This window comes from Pygoscelis adeliae, unplaced genomic scaffold (genome assembly GCF_000699105.1).
Source record: "Pygoscelis adeliae isolate BGI_AS28 unplaced genomic scaffold, ASM69910v1 Scaffold160, whole genome shotgun sequence".
NCBI lineage: Eukaryota > Metazoa > Chordata > Aves > Sphenisciformes > Spheniscidae > Pygoscelis > Pygoscelis adeliae.
The window spans coordinates 6,609,520-6,624,535 of record NW_008824035.1 but is presented as its reverse complement, the minus strand read 5'-3'; the positions used below and the strand labels follow the sequence as shown (position 1 = coordinate 6,624,535).

Sequence of the window (15,016 nt, the reverse complement as noted above, 5' to 3'; positions counted from 1 at the left end):
CATTTGCATATTAGCTTGAAAAGAAAATCTCTCTGGTAAAAAGTGCTCGGATGTGAAAGAGAGTTACTTTTCTGAATACTTGTGGGAAATTTCTACCCAACTCAGTTGTAAGTGTTCTGTTTACATACAGACTCAGTTGTAAGTGTTCTGTTTACATACAGCGTGGAGCAGGAAAAGAGCTGCAAAGTTTCTCAGCTGTGGGATTTGGGTTATGCCTCTGAGAACAAAGAGGAAGCAGCCATGTTAGCATTACTGAAGGCAAAGCCAATCTTGCATTTAACTGCATGGTGGTAGAGGGCAGTGTAATTCCCTGATTTATTCTATAGGCTATCTCAAATGCTTTGTGTCTGTTCTCATTTCACCAACAGAATCCAGAAGGAGCTAGCTGAAATAACCCTTGATCCTCCTCCTAACTGCAGGTATGTAACGGCTTCTTAAATTGTGGACGGTGGTAGGAGATTAATGTGTTCAGGCTAACAAATGGGAAACTTAGTGTTTACGACCGGTGACTGCTGTAGCTGTAGTAGCTTCAAGTTTTGCTTATTCAGCGTGAATGCTCTAGTTCTAACTTTTAGGAACACTTTAGTAATTTTGTATTGGACTTAAATTCAATAAATACTTTTCAAAATGTGTTAAAATTGCTGCAGAGTATGACTGCGTGGCTTCGATGACTTTTGAGCTTGTTAAAGAAACCCTTTGAAATAGGACTGGCTAAAGAAAGAAAAGTTCTGGAACTACTGTGTAGGCTTTGCAATTTGTTATTACTTATCTTTTTTGAAAAGCCTGAGATGCATGCTTTCGGGACTGAGTCTTCCCCTCTTGCCTTTATTTTACTTAATTGCTGCAAGTCTAATTCTGTACATCTCAAATAGTTCAGTAGTCTGACTGAACTTACTGGTACTAGTGCAAGGGCGCGCAAGAGCCGTTTCTGTTAGCTCATATTTTAACACTTGCTATTCACATGAAATTCACAGTCTTGCTCGTGTGGGTCCTCTTCTGAAGTGAAGTCTCATTTGATATTTTTAAGAGGAATTTACCACACGTCTCTTGAAATTACACCACTTATGTACCTGAATAAACTCTTAAATTGACAAAAAGTTTCTTTTTGGTATTCCTCTTCTGGATTTTAACACCTTGGGAATGGTTAAAATAGAGTAAAGCTAAGCACAGATTATCTCAAGTTATTTTATCACTTTTTATCATGTAAACAGCTACTGTATAAGGTTGGGGGAAGAAAGGCAGCAGAAGGTATGGAGAGAAGCAAAGTTGATCTAGAGAGATTATTCCACTAACAGAGACAGCCTGGCAGATCTGCAAATCCACTTTTTAAACACACTGCAACCCCCCCCCCCCCCCCCGCCTCATTTGCCTATTAGCTTGAAAAGAAAATCTCTCTGGTAAAAAGTGCTCGGATGTGAAAGAGAGTTACTTTTCTGAATACTTGTGGGAAATTTCTACCCAACTCAGTTGTAAGTGTTCTGTTTACATACAGCGTGGAGCAGGAAAAAAGCTGCAAAGTTTCTCAGCTGTGGGATTTGGGTTATGCCTCTGAGAACAAAGAGGAAGCAGCCATGTTAGCATTACTGAAGGCAAAGCCAATCTTGCATTTAACTGCATGGTGGTAGAGGGCAGTGTAATTCCCTGATTTATTCTATAGGCTATCTCAAATGCTTTGTGTCTGTTCTCATTTCACCAACAGAATCCAGAAGGAGCTAGCTGAAATAACCCTTGATCCTCCTCCTAACTGCAGGTATGTAACGGCTTCTTAAATTGTGGACGGTGGTAGGAGATTAATGTGTTCAGGCTAACAAATGGGAAACTTAGTGTTTACGACCGGTGACTGCTAGACAAAAATTGCATACAGCAGATCGAACAAGCACAGGGAACGTTTGATATTGAACTTTCCTATTTTGTCTGCATGTTGGAGGCGTAGTCATTAGTGATTGATGTACATAGTAAAGTGTATTCGGTTTATTTTTTGTAGCTGGTCACTGCCTTCGTGAAACATTATTTATATGAACTTCAAAATACGCTGAAGCTTTCAACTTAATGTCTGCATGTAGTTTGAACTGGCTTTTTGAGTGCCAGGTTTGCAGAGTTATCACTTCATTCTGAAGTAAAGGTAAAGAACCGTATGTGATTTTTATATGCTTTCTCTTAGTATGTTGCCTAACAGTTAAGCTGAAGTATTGCCTTTAAATTTATGTGTCTGTTCATCAAAATTGTAGTCTTTTGATAGAGAATATTTTTAAGGAAGTTCCCAACTTGGGAGACACTTCTGTTACATTTTAGAAAATTAAATTGTAAGCTTGGTAGATTGAGTGATTTAGTCTTAGATAAAGCGACGGTAACTGGAGCACTTGATCTGTAGGAAAGTTAAATAGAAGCATAGCTAGCTAATTTCATTAAATCTTTTGCATGTTTTACTTTTGTTTCAAGGATGCGTAAAAACTCTCATTAGCTGTGAGCATCCAGTGTTCAGATTTGCAGTAAAGCTACATTTAAATAATATTGCTTTCGTTTGATGCATCTCAGTAAGATTTCCGACTGCAAGGTATCTTCAGATTAATAGCTCATGTGTAACAGCGAGCCTTGCACATGTTTAAAAAAATGCTGGAAGTGCTTTCTGTTTTTATGTTGGAATTGTTTGGCTTTTTGAATAGTTGGAAAGGTTTGGTGCAGGTTTTGTGAATTCAGTAAAATGTGAGTTGTTCTCCTACCTGACTAGTGCGTGAGAGCAGGGACTAACCAGCGCTGTGTTTTACTGAATTTGTGGTAAAGGTGTCTTACCCTGAGGAGTGTGCTGTAGATTGCCTATGGCAGTCTGATGTATTTGCATGCAGGGTCAGTGGCTCTCCCTCTGCAATAGAGGCAAGCTCTGTCGAGAGAGCAAATGTCTGTTGGGTTTGGTTGTTGTGGGTTTTTTTTTGGGGGGGGGGGGGGGGGGGTTTGTTTTGTTTTTAAATAACTTAATAAATTACTGGGATCTAGTTCAGTGTTGGTCATGCACTTTATACTTGGACCCTCAAAGAGGGCATAGTAGGAGAGAAAGTGTTTAAATGAAAGAGAACATCAGTGCTTTGCCTTATAGTTGCTAAAAAGATAATTGTAGCAGTTTCGAGTACAGCAAGTTACAGCTTGGCTTTTAGAAAGAGAAGCCTCCCCTCTCACATTCTCCAGTACCATCTCATATTTAGCTCTTTGGGAAAGCATGTTCTTCTCGTATTAGCACAAGAGTATTACAGAGAGTTTTTATTGTGAGCTGGTACTACCAGATGCCCAGGAATGCTGTTGAGAATGATGAAAAAGCCCCAATGTATCTAAAATTATTCAAGTTTTTCTGCTACAGAGCGTAGGGGAAAAGATTATTTTTTTGCCAGTGAGGAAGTCAGTGCTTCTGTTCCCATAAGTATTTTTTAAGAGGAATTTAACCCTTTTACTCAATAGCAACTGTACAATAAGTGCATTTTTACCTTTTGTAAAATAAAAAATATTTACAAGAGATACTGGCTTCTGCAACAGGAATTCTGAGTTTTCAGGATGAACAGTTTGAACAGAGTTTCAGTGCCCGAAGGTTTGCCGTTACATTGGAATTGACTTGTTAGAAGGAGCCTTTCTGGTATCGGGAGGTAAATGCAGCTGTGTGTTATGTGCAGAGCAGTTGAAGCTTGTAACATGCTTTCTTATAGGGTGTAGTAGCACAGATTAGGCAACAGCAGGCATATGACACCTCTTCATGGCTCGTCATGCAACAAGCAGCAGAACGCTACTTATTACATTTCTTGTGAAAGAAAAAGAATTTGTAAAAAAACATTTAAAAGCCTGTATAACTTGGGCATATTCACATGTGCTTTAAAAATAAAATCCTTGTGTCGTAAGTTCTCCCCAAGAGATTTCTTCATGTAAAGTTGATTCTCCTCCAGTTCTAGAGCACACCCTTATCATTTGCAGTCCACATGTTTCAGGCTTCACAAGAATACAACTGCCAGCTGATGCTCTTGGACATTGATAGTCCTTCTGGTTACTCAGTTACATAAGTGATAAAAAAATTAGCAGTTTTTAAAATATGATAATGGCACATATAAAACATTAAATGTTACTTTAACAGGATACAGTACAAATATGGAAGAGTATGTTGAAGTCTCCCGTATTGTGTTAAACACTGATGGCTGCTGCCACTTCTCACTTGCTATTGTAACTGCACATGGAGTCGCTCCATCGGAATGATCTGAGGCTGATTTAGCTACTTTTAAAATGAGACCGACTGGTTGCACTGTGATCCTCATGCAAAATAGGTGTAGGTTTCCTCAGCAGTTAAATTTCCCACAGTCATATCCATTGCTATAACATCTGTTTTATAAAAATGCCAGAGCCCCAAGAGAGCCCCGTTCCTGGGTGTGCTGAGCAGGCCTGGGCTGCACATTAACTTCTATTTTAGGCACTGGGATAGCAGAATGACAGGCACAGTAAAAATGTCTAAATAGCAGTTTTTTGCTTGCTTGTCTCAACAGTAGAGATTGATTTCTGATTCTGTTAATTGGACAATGAACTGATAGAAAAATCGTGTTGTCGTGCATCACGTTGTCATGTTTGTGAGCAGTGAATACAAACTGCGTCTTGGGGGTACCAAGTAAAAAACTTAATATCTTTATGCTGATAGCTTTGCTTTTTAACATACAGTAATACTCCAAATTCCTGTGATTTCAGTGTGATTTCCAAGAAAGATAGAACATCAAAACCAATAAAATTAGATTTGGTCTTAAGCCACTGAAGATGTTGGAGGGAGATTAAGTGCTGCTTCCTCCTCATGTTTTCTCCTGTCCAACAGAAGAGCCCGAAACGAGTCAGTTACTGTCCAACATGCACCGTAGCACCGGGACAGATAGGTAGACTGAGGACACAGGTATCCGATCCTGTTTTTTCTTGCTTTTGCTGGCTTAACTCAAAGCTGTGCTACTTGGTGCAGTGTGCTGTATTTAATTTCTTTTGTGCTTTTAATAGCATAAAGCAAAGCTAAAAAGGTCTTGGCCCCCTTGCTCCTAGGCAGCTCAATTTCAAACCATGGCCAAGCATGGTTTGAAGCATTATACATACTTCAAGGTATGGAAGTGTGCCAAACCCCACTGTTATACATTCTCAGGAAAACGCTGCAAAGATCTTGCACGTAATGCGTGGTAAATCTGGGCTGCAGAGATGCTCTTAAATAGGTTTGACATATCTGGAATAACTATTTTCAGTTCATGGCATAAAGCTGTTTAGATCAGAGGTCGCTCTGTAGTTAAGGTTATATCTGAGGCTGCTGTTCTGACCTGCCCATCTTGGAGGCTGCAGCTCAGGTGGAGCAGGGCGCAGTGGCTCCGACGCTCATTGTGCTAACTGGATTTTAGGGCTGGCACAAGTGAGGCCGTTCCCAGGGGTATCGTGATTTATAGCAGCTTCCTTTAGCTGTTCCTGGCTGCCCTGCTGATCCACAATAGCAAAAATATGTACTCCCTGTCTTCTTTCCTCACTCCTCCTCATTTCCATTCCAAAATTAATCATTGTTCATCTTCATGGGAAAGTTTTTGAAGTTCAACCCAGTATTAAGTAAATTTAGTAACACCCATGCCAGCTTAGTTCATAGTTTACAACCCATTTTTCAACAAATCCAGTTTGGTATAAACTTTGTAGGAAATGAAAGCAAACACCAAAATCAGTGTATCCACTCAGAGCTTAATTAATGTGGTTTAAAAAGAGGCGAGTTAAGATAGTGCATCTTTCCCATGCAAGTGGGAGAATTGAAGCATTTTATAGTCTGTTCTGGCAGTTGGCTTTAATCTCTTCTCTTTGTTAAATTAAAAATCAGACATCTGAAAGCAAGTGGTTAAAAAAAAAAAAAAAAAAAGAACGGCCAGACAAAATACATGCCTTAGAGCACTGGTCAGAGAGACAACTGTCCTCCTCAGCAGCTGCTTGGAAATGGGAATTCTTACCAAGGGAGAGCTGCTTGGATCGTCCCAAAGGCTCCCTGCTCTGTCTCATCCTCTAGCTAGTGACTGCCTGACTCAATAGGTCTGTTGAAAAGATTTTCCTTAATAGGGATTACTATCTCCATTACTATTTATTTTCAGGCCTTGTGTGCTAGTGTATACTAATGTGATTTCTTGAGCAATACTACAAAAGGTAGCAGTTGATGATTTTGCTGTTTGTAGCCTCTCCTAGGCTTGCAAGTAGGTTGATAATTTATGAGTAGTTAATTTTAAAATTACTTATTTTAAAAAAATACTCCAAAGTATGTGTACTGAGCACAATGGGAGCAAGACATGTAGGAGTTTTGTTTTAATACAGGATTCTTCTGCTTCCTAAGGACAGCATTTGTCCCTTTCATTACTGCCACATCTTGGGCTAATTCTACGCTGCAGAGTGTTGCCAACCCAACCCCACGGTCTGGAGTTTGACACAAAGAAAAATGCCTGCAAAACCCTGGCAGACGAATGCTATTACTGGTTTAGTTATGGACCCATGAATCCAGATGTTTGTAACTGTCTCACTGTGGTTATTACCCCATCAGTGGGAAAGCATTGCAGTATGTTTTTAAAGCAATATTGTGAAGGTATTCTTCAGACCAGCAATTTAAGCTCTTTCAATTGAGCTGTCTGAAACAATGAGGAGCAATGAACAATTGTGCTGGTGGTGCAGGCTCTTCCACGTGCAGAGGTAGCCCTGGATTTGAGCTAACGCAGCCTTCTGTTAGCAAGGAAGGTGCCACAGCTAAGCTGGTAGAAGCCTTCCTTTTGTTAACATACTCTATCTACAGTAAGGTTATAGGCAAATGTTTACTCTGCAAACAGTTGTGCCTGTTGAAGATGTTACTGCACAGCTGTGGTTTGCTCCAGTTCTGCCATGGAGGTGACTACTCCAGTCAGTAAGTGAAGCAGATTCATGTGATTACTCCATAGTGCTCCCTAGGGGGGGGGAAGAAAAAAAAAAAGTCATCCAAGTTTGCTTAAACGGTTTAAATAGGTGATTCAAACTAACTGCTGGATTTTTCCTCCCTCCCTTCAGAGCAGGCATTGTTCACACAAAGCATTTTGTCAGACACACCAGGATATGAATAAGTCAATCCATTCCTTTGTCTCTCAAATGTAATAAGTTTCCATCTCTTCTTTGTCAAAGCCAGGCATTAGTTCTGTTGCTTTTTTGAAATCGGTAGGAAGAAGAATATTCTGAATGCAGTCAAATACCAGGCCCCTATACAGTAGCACAAACGTGTGCCCAAGTCTTCACATGTACTATTTTTTTTTTCCAGTCAAGCTGTTGACTTTTCAGATCAATGGCAGTCCCCCAATTTTGTGTTTATTCTGTTAATTTCTTATCGGGCAAAACGTCTCCGTATTGCTAAATATTGAGTCTCACTGAAAAAAAAAAGATGTCAGTTTTGCTTGTTTTCACCTCTGCAGTGAAAACCCCAACTGTGAACACTAAATATTTCCCTGTATTAAGGTATGTAAGAGACAGTATATTAGGAGTATGTGCAAAATTGCCTGTGCTGAAGCTGAATGAGCAAAATTTAAAAAACATCACCCAAACTCTACTTGATAATGTATCTTCTGATAGTTACATTATACTTTCTATTGTCTCTCCCTGCCCAGCACTTTCTCACCACCGAGTGCAATAAATGCATGCTACGAGAAAAGAAAGCTGAAGTTTGCAGAATGGTTCTGAGAACACAAACTCACATGGTTATTTCTAACACTTCCTTCCCTATACAGAAGTTTGCAGTTGCAGTTACAAAAATACAATGAAGAGGGTTCACAACTCCTGTAAGAACATGTTTGAAGTAGCTCTCAAGTGAATATTGAAATACTAGTTTTTAGTATTGTCCAGCTCTGAACACGGTCCTGCGGTTCCTTCTGAAGCAATTCCTTCATTGTTAGTTGCTGAACGTAAATCAGTGGCTTGCAGTGATTTAAAGATATGTTTATCTAGTGATAACCTTGATTTATCTAGAATTATTTCTACTAAGCATTTTCTTCCATTCTCTTTCTTCCCTCTCTCTTTCTTACCAGAAGAGTATAGTCTAGGTCAGAGTAGGAAGGAGTGGTGTAATTTAGCACAGCAATCAGAAGTCTGGTATTTTTGTATTTCTGTCCATTTGCAGTAACAGCCTGATTCTGCCATCTTTATGTGTGCAGAGTGGCTTTTACCTTATTTGCCAGTAGTCAGTGAAACTGCTTAAGGAGTAGGGATGAAACAAATTTAGAAAGACATTTCAGTAAAACATTTAAGTGTTAAGTAGAGCTAGAGTGCACTGTTATTTAACATGCTTTTATTAAAAAATGCAACAACGGAAGATTGTGTAACTCCTGAATATTTTGAATTGTGAGAATATTTAAATTACTTTCTTTTTAGTTGAGAGTAGATGACAGATCCACTAACTCAAAATGCCTCAAGTTTTTTTTTTTCCCCCGTGCTAGTATCGACCTCTTGCAAGCTATAAACCAGGGTTTTTTACCAACCCCTACACAGTGAATTTCTCATGCAAGTAATCTCGGTGGCATAACTGAGACAGGGTTATGCAACACAAATCAACATATCTACTCACAGGAGTAAGTTTTCATACCTACAGATTTGCAGGTTAGGCACTTGTGTAAGCAGTGCCCACAGTGCTGTCGTACATGCTTTTAAATGTCTGTGTGTTAGTCAAAAGGTCATATAAATCTTTCACCAGTTTTCATTAGCATTACTGTCAAAATGAAAAAAAAAAAAAAAAAAAAGACCATGGCTGGCTGTCTACTCTAGTGGTGTAGAAATAGTTCAAACACTTTTCACTCAGCTACTGGTGTTAGAGAACTGACCCTCATTATGTCTAAGTTTTCTCTGGAAACAATAGAAGAGCCTGAGCTGGACCTGTTCTTTAAACAATTCTTTAAGCATTGTTGTGCAAAAATTTGTAAAAACCGTGAAGTAATGTGTCCTTAGACGTAATGACAAATCTGCTTTTCAAATGTCAATTTGTATAACTGTACAAAGGCCCTTCAGGCTCTGTGATAAAACTGGTTAAAATATGCCATATATATATATTTCTTTTTACACTCAAACTGTGCATTCCTCACTACTGCCAGCCTGTCATATTTAGTTTGTGATAAACAGTATGTATGACAAGGTCCTAGCACACTGAATGCTTCCCCGTCAGACTGATTTGTCTGTGTGTATCAGTTACTCTTCTTTGATTTGATCTTTACTTTTACAGACTTGGGACACCTAATTTTAATTCAAATTAACGAAATGCAAATATAAGAGACTCAACTAAACTACATTAAACCCTTTATTTAAAATGAGTTGACTACTTCATACAAAACTGATGTGTGAAGATTTCCTGGAGCTGGTGTAACTAGGATTTGCATAGATGTGGAACATTTTGAAACAGGTTATACAGACATCATGAAAAAGACCTTGAGCATGTTTTCTGAGTTCAGGGCTAAGTAGGCAGGAGCAAGGATACCCAGCTGCCATCTAGGACAGGAGCATTCATACCATTAAGCTAGCCAGGAACTATGCTGTAACTTTAAACTGATGCCTTCCTTTGAGCCAGTAACTGCTAGCGATAAACGAGTCCTAGGCTGCTCGCATTAATTTGGATTAATTTTCCCTGTGCAGAGAGTGCACTATACTGTTATCTAGTTCAGAACTGTGGCTGAAGCAGTTGTTGATTTTATAGCACTTACTGTAAAACAGACTGGCCAGATCTTCTAGGAACTCAGATACAGATTTAGTTCACAGTGTTGAAACTACTGTTGTAAGCAGCACTTTCAGAAACAAATGAGGGGAGAGATTGCCTTGATGAAACACCACGGTGACCTGTAGTTACCAGTGGGTCACTTTCAGGTTGGAAGAATTTGTGGAGGGGGTCTGTGGAGGACCATCCTGCAGTCATTAGTAATTGATGTTTTCCTTATTGAGGTGGATACTGGACTAGAGCATATAAATATTGCATTTGCAGGTAACAGCGGGGAGGAAGGGGTTGTAGGCACATTGGAGGACAGGACTAGAATGCAAAGTGACGTGGGCAAATACAGGAAGTGACCTTAAAAATAGCCTGTAATTTAATAATGAGGACTGCAAGGCACAGCACTTTAGTAGGCATAATCAGCTGCACAGTTCCATGGGGGGAAAAAAGACTGGATGAGGAGCAGTTCTTCAGAAAAGGTGTAGCCACTCTGAGGATCATGTGCTTTCCAGGAATCAACAATACGAGGCCACAGCAAGAGAAATAAATAGAACGGCGGTCACAATAGGGCAGGTGTATTTAAAAAAAGAAAAAAAAAAGGTGTTGGAGACATGGTATATAAAGCCATCCCATTCAGTTCAGCACTAGTAAAGGCCAGCTGGAGTACCTTATCCAGTTTTAAGCACAACACTGCAAAGTGACATGGGCTAGCTGGAAAAAATATGGATTAGAGCAAAGAAAGAAGGGAAGATCTTTGGATATAGAAGAAAGTTGCTGCAAAGGATATAAGGCAATTGTTGCTAGGCCTGTCTGGTGGTTATGGAGAGCAACTTAAATTGTCATAATGAAGACCTAATTTAGGTGTGAGGAGTACCTAGCTATAAAGACAGTGTGTGTAAGGAGGTGGTGGATCTGTCTCACCAGAGGTTTTTAAGAACAAAGTTTAGACAAATGACTGGCAGGAGCAGTTTAGATACAGTTGATTCTATCTTGAAGCAGGAAATGGACTAAGTGACTTCTTGAGGACCAGTTTGACTAAGCTATCTGTGATACCAGATTTAAATGACAATGTTAAAGGGAAGCTCATCAGGAAGTGATTTTCCCCTCATTTAAAAACTGTATTTTAATCAGGGTTTTGTAGTATAATCATCCTGGAAAATATACAGGTTCTATGATTTCAAGCAACAACAGTAGCAGCAATTATTAAAAAACGTCACTGGAAGTGCACAGGTTTTGTCCTGTGGTCAATAAAAAAAGCAAATGTCTAGTGATTTTTCTGCAGATTTTTTTTTTCCCCCTCATTTTGGCTTTGTTTTCATTTTGGGTCCTATCCTACTTTCCTTGCACAAAGTTGTCATGTTCTGCTAACTAGAAATAAGCTAGGCACACGTCATCAATTCTCCAGAGGTATATCACCTTTGTGAGAAACTAATAGCACTGGTTGTGCAGTAGATCTTGATTTTCAATACTTCATGTGCTCTGTGCTTGGATTCTCTGCTTTTGTTCCACAGGCATGTATGTACCTCTAGCCCTGAGATAAACAAAAGCAAGGGACATTTTTTCCCTGCTTCATAGAGGCAGTTTGCAGTAGCTATGCGAGCCCTAATGCATCTGTGCACAACACCTCAAATGGATCCACGCACATCAGAAAACAGTTGTGTAGTGTACTGCCTCTGACCACGGATCCTATCTCTAAGGACCCTCTGGAGTCAGGACTCAGAAGATTGTAGTGAAAATGTAAGCAGCCTGGCAGGTTTCCAGCTGATGAGTTAATGCTGCTATAAACTTCAGTAGTTCCTCTCTGAGGCATGCAGAAGGGTGCAGGCACTGGGAAGGTAGCCAACGAAGGCAAAGAGCAGACGGCAAAGCTAAAGGCCAGCCTCAAGGATTTACAACGCGACTGTCTTTGAGGTGGGTTCCTCCCTTGCCAGAAACCCTTCATGTAGCTTCAGGGGCAGGGCTGGAAATCAGTAAGCAAATTAAGGTACACATTCAGTGCAAAGCCAGCCTGACTTGTGGATGCTTGATTAGCCTAGCTTGAGCAAAGGTAGCTATGCCCAGCACTCAAGCCACCCCATGACTGGATTAGCAGTACAGGGTGCTGCAGAAAGCCGGGGGTTCTCAATTATGCCGGGTCAGTTCATTGAGCTTGAAGCTGCAGTGAGGCAGTTTAGGTTTGAACTCAGGTTATCACTTCACTCTGAAGCCTAGACATGGAAGTCACCAAAATATTGAAGACAGAGTAAGGGCATCAGCAGGTTATATTCCATGGGACAAATGGAAGACAAATGACGAAGAGAAACATTGGTGTTTTCCTTTCTGTAAGGGAAGGTTAGCAGCAGAAAGCTATTTTTGTTTGCAATTTAAGTAAAGCATTTAGACTGTAAATGCTTTGAGCAGAGTGAATTTGGGGAAAAAAAAAAAGGCGTTACAATAGATTAGTAGCAATGCAATAGGAGATATGTTCAGCTGATGGTGATTCTTGCTGTGAAGCTGCAGCTATTTTAGCAGACAATGGACAGCCAGATTCCTCCCTGCACACAGGCACCTTTTCTAACAAACAAGGGACTTGTCTACTGTGCAGTCACCACCTGGGGTATGCTCATACTTTAACTAGCTTTTGTCCTTCCCCCTGGTGTCTCAGCATCAGAGACCTCATCCAGGCTGGAGGATCCACGGCACAAGTGAAGTGGTGCAGGGGTGGCTAGTTGACATTGAGCTCTGTGTTATCATTGTACATCGGTGCTCATCCTAACTTGTTCACAGATACCTAGGGCATACATGTATCTACTTCATTAATATCGATGGCAGAAGCTGTAGTGGGACGTTACAGATTTAGCAGCAGCTCCCTCGACAGACACCTTAAGGGCCCAGTGAACCAAACCCATTATGCTAAAGCCCAGTTTTGTGTTTAGAGTTTTGGACTTCAACATCGTGAGGAAAAAAAATGAGGTTTGGTTTAATTTCTAGCCTATAAAGCAAAAGCAAAGGGAGGTCTTAAGAGACTAAAATCAACTTGTAATGAACACTGTAACAAACACTATATTCCCATGGAAGCAAATTTAAGTGATCTAAGTTACACAGCACAACCTACTGCATATTAAGCATAGTCTGAGTGATTAAACAAACTTCTTATGCAAAAGGTAGAAATACTATACAACCTAAAATTCTACAAGCGTGATTAAACAGTAATCGAATCTGAGAGGGTGATCTTCGCATGATAAACTATTTGAAGCACAGTCTGTGGCTGCAGAAGTATTTGCTTGTCTGGAGTAGGTATTTTGTATGATACCCATACAAATTTTATACAGCCAGGTAGTGCCTAGCTCCACATTCCTCTTCCTTCACAGAGTGCTGGGATTGCTGGGGTAGTGTGAAGAGTTGAAATAGCAACCTGGCTACTTTGTTTGTTGAGTTCAGTTTGCCTTTTTTTTTTTCTTTTTTTTTTTTAAAGTAACTGAAAGCCAGAATTACAGCTGGTGTACTTATTTATACCAGAGCAAACACACCATAACTCAGTTTTTCTAAAAAAGAAAGAAATTACTAAAGTAAAAAGGACATCACCAAAACAGAGCAGTAAGAGAGCAGTGATTTGTTTGATAATATACAGTACCAAACCTTAAATAGATCAATACATAGACAAATCAATTACTTTCTAGATTCTCTGAGAACAAATACGGTGAAAGCATTTTTCTTTCAAGTATTTTGGTCGGCTATTTATTTTTCATGGTAATACTGCAGGCTAGCATTATTTTAAGTCTTTGGTTTTTGTTAAGCCTGCTTGGGTTTCTTGTCTTAGGTATAGAAGGAAAAAAAAAATTTCTTATCAGTTAGAAGGCAAGCTAACAGTAGCGGTTGTCGATACTGAAACAACTACTGTAGACTGAGCGCTGTGTGGTTCTCCTAGATATAAAGGGCATTCTGGGCAAAGTTCCCATACAATGACAAGTGTGCCTTACTAGAAGTTAGTGAGGGTGGGGTCAGGGATGGAGGAAATAGAGAGAGATGTGAGCTGTACTAACCAGATAAATGTTTTGTTATCACTTTATTTTCTTTCTGTACAGAAAGCAAACTCTGTAAGAATATGCCTTCAGTTAGACTTCGATAATTCTGATCTGGGGAGAAGGAACTGGGAACTGTTACTTCCTGTGAATTGCACTTGTTTGTCTTTTGTGTGATTTTTCTATGCTTTACATACAATGTCTAAATAAAGCTGGAAAAAATTATTTGCTGAAGGTCTAATAACCTTAATTTGGCCTGGCATTGTGCAATGGTGATCCTTACTGTTTTCTGTAGTGCTTTAATGGAGATGAAAATGAGGAGCTGGTTCTGCAAGCTGATGCCAAGGTATAAAAGCGCCTGTGAGACTTTTTGAGCTTTTTCTGTGGAACCATGAGTTTATAGCACTGAAGCTGTAGTTGCCAAATATGTAAAGCTGTTTTCAGTAATAGATTCTTTAAAAAGGTGTTAGAATGTTAAGGGGGAAAAAACTCCAAGTTTGTTTTTTTCCTTTTTAACAGTTAAAAGGATTGCTACTTTAGGCACTTTCCATTAGGCAGTTGTTGGCTGGAGAGATGGAAGAGGTTTCTTCTGCTTTAGCTGACCTTCTTCACCTTTGGCTTTCTATCCCTTCAGATGCAACCAGTGAGAAATCACATTACTGTTGGCTTGTTAATACAGGTATCAGGTGTTTTCAGATTCTTCTTAAAGTTTCTTTCTATCCCTTTCCTAAGGGGAACTGGTGGTCGCAACAAATGATCTCTTTTTTGGGTTGCAGAGGTTTTCTGGCTCAGTGCTTTGTTTCAGGTGGTGGGTGCAGAGAGGCCCTGTGGAGCCCATCGGTGCTGTGCCCTGCACCAGCCATGTCCCAGTCTCTGTGGCCAGGAGTGTCACTGCGCTCCAGCCTAATTCAAATGCTGGAGAAGCTGATGCAAAATTCTAATTTTGTTGTTAAATCTGCATGGTGGCACCTACTTTGCATGGAGTGAGGTTAATTTTGTGCCTTGTATGCTTGTATCTGGATTGGCGCTTGATGAGAAAAGTTGAAGCACATGAAGGATTGAGTTAGGTAGGGGGTTGTGGAATGGGTCAGACGTGTTTGCTGGCTGCTTCCGTTAGGTGGTCACTAGCAAAACAGTTGCGTGCTGACATTTTAACTCTCACACTGAGATTTCATTAGAAAATTTCAAATTCCCTGGGTCCTTATCCCATTTAAGCATGGGTGGGAGTTCTGTAGTCTGAGGCAGACAAAGCTTTGCTAGCCTAGAAATCATAAACCAAAATCAATCTGTCCTCGCAAATACCTAG

The 15,016-nt window shown here is 40.0% G+C and overlaps 1 protein-coding gene across 3 annotated transcripts in view; it reads left to right on the top strand.

Annotated features, from left to right (window-relative positions):
• Nucleotides 1-15,016, top strand: part of UBE2E3 (ubiquitin-conjugating enzyme E2E 3) — a 62,623-nt gene that overhangs the window by 2,026 nt on the left and 45,581 nt on the right. For 2 of the 3 annotated variants that reach the window (XR_663951.1, XM_009332283.1), the window contains exon 2: nucleotides 369-419. Coding sequence is in view for 2 of the 3 variants with exons in the window: in XM_009332283.1 (XP_009330558.1) it covers nucleotides 369-419 (51 nt within the window). In the remaining variant the exon portion in view is untranslated. Of the gene's footprint in view, nucleotides 1-368; nucleotides 420-1,699; nucleotides 1,751-15,016 lie in introns of all 3 variants that reach the window. The other variant, XM_009332295.1, reaches the window with a different exon arrangement.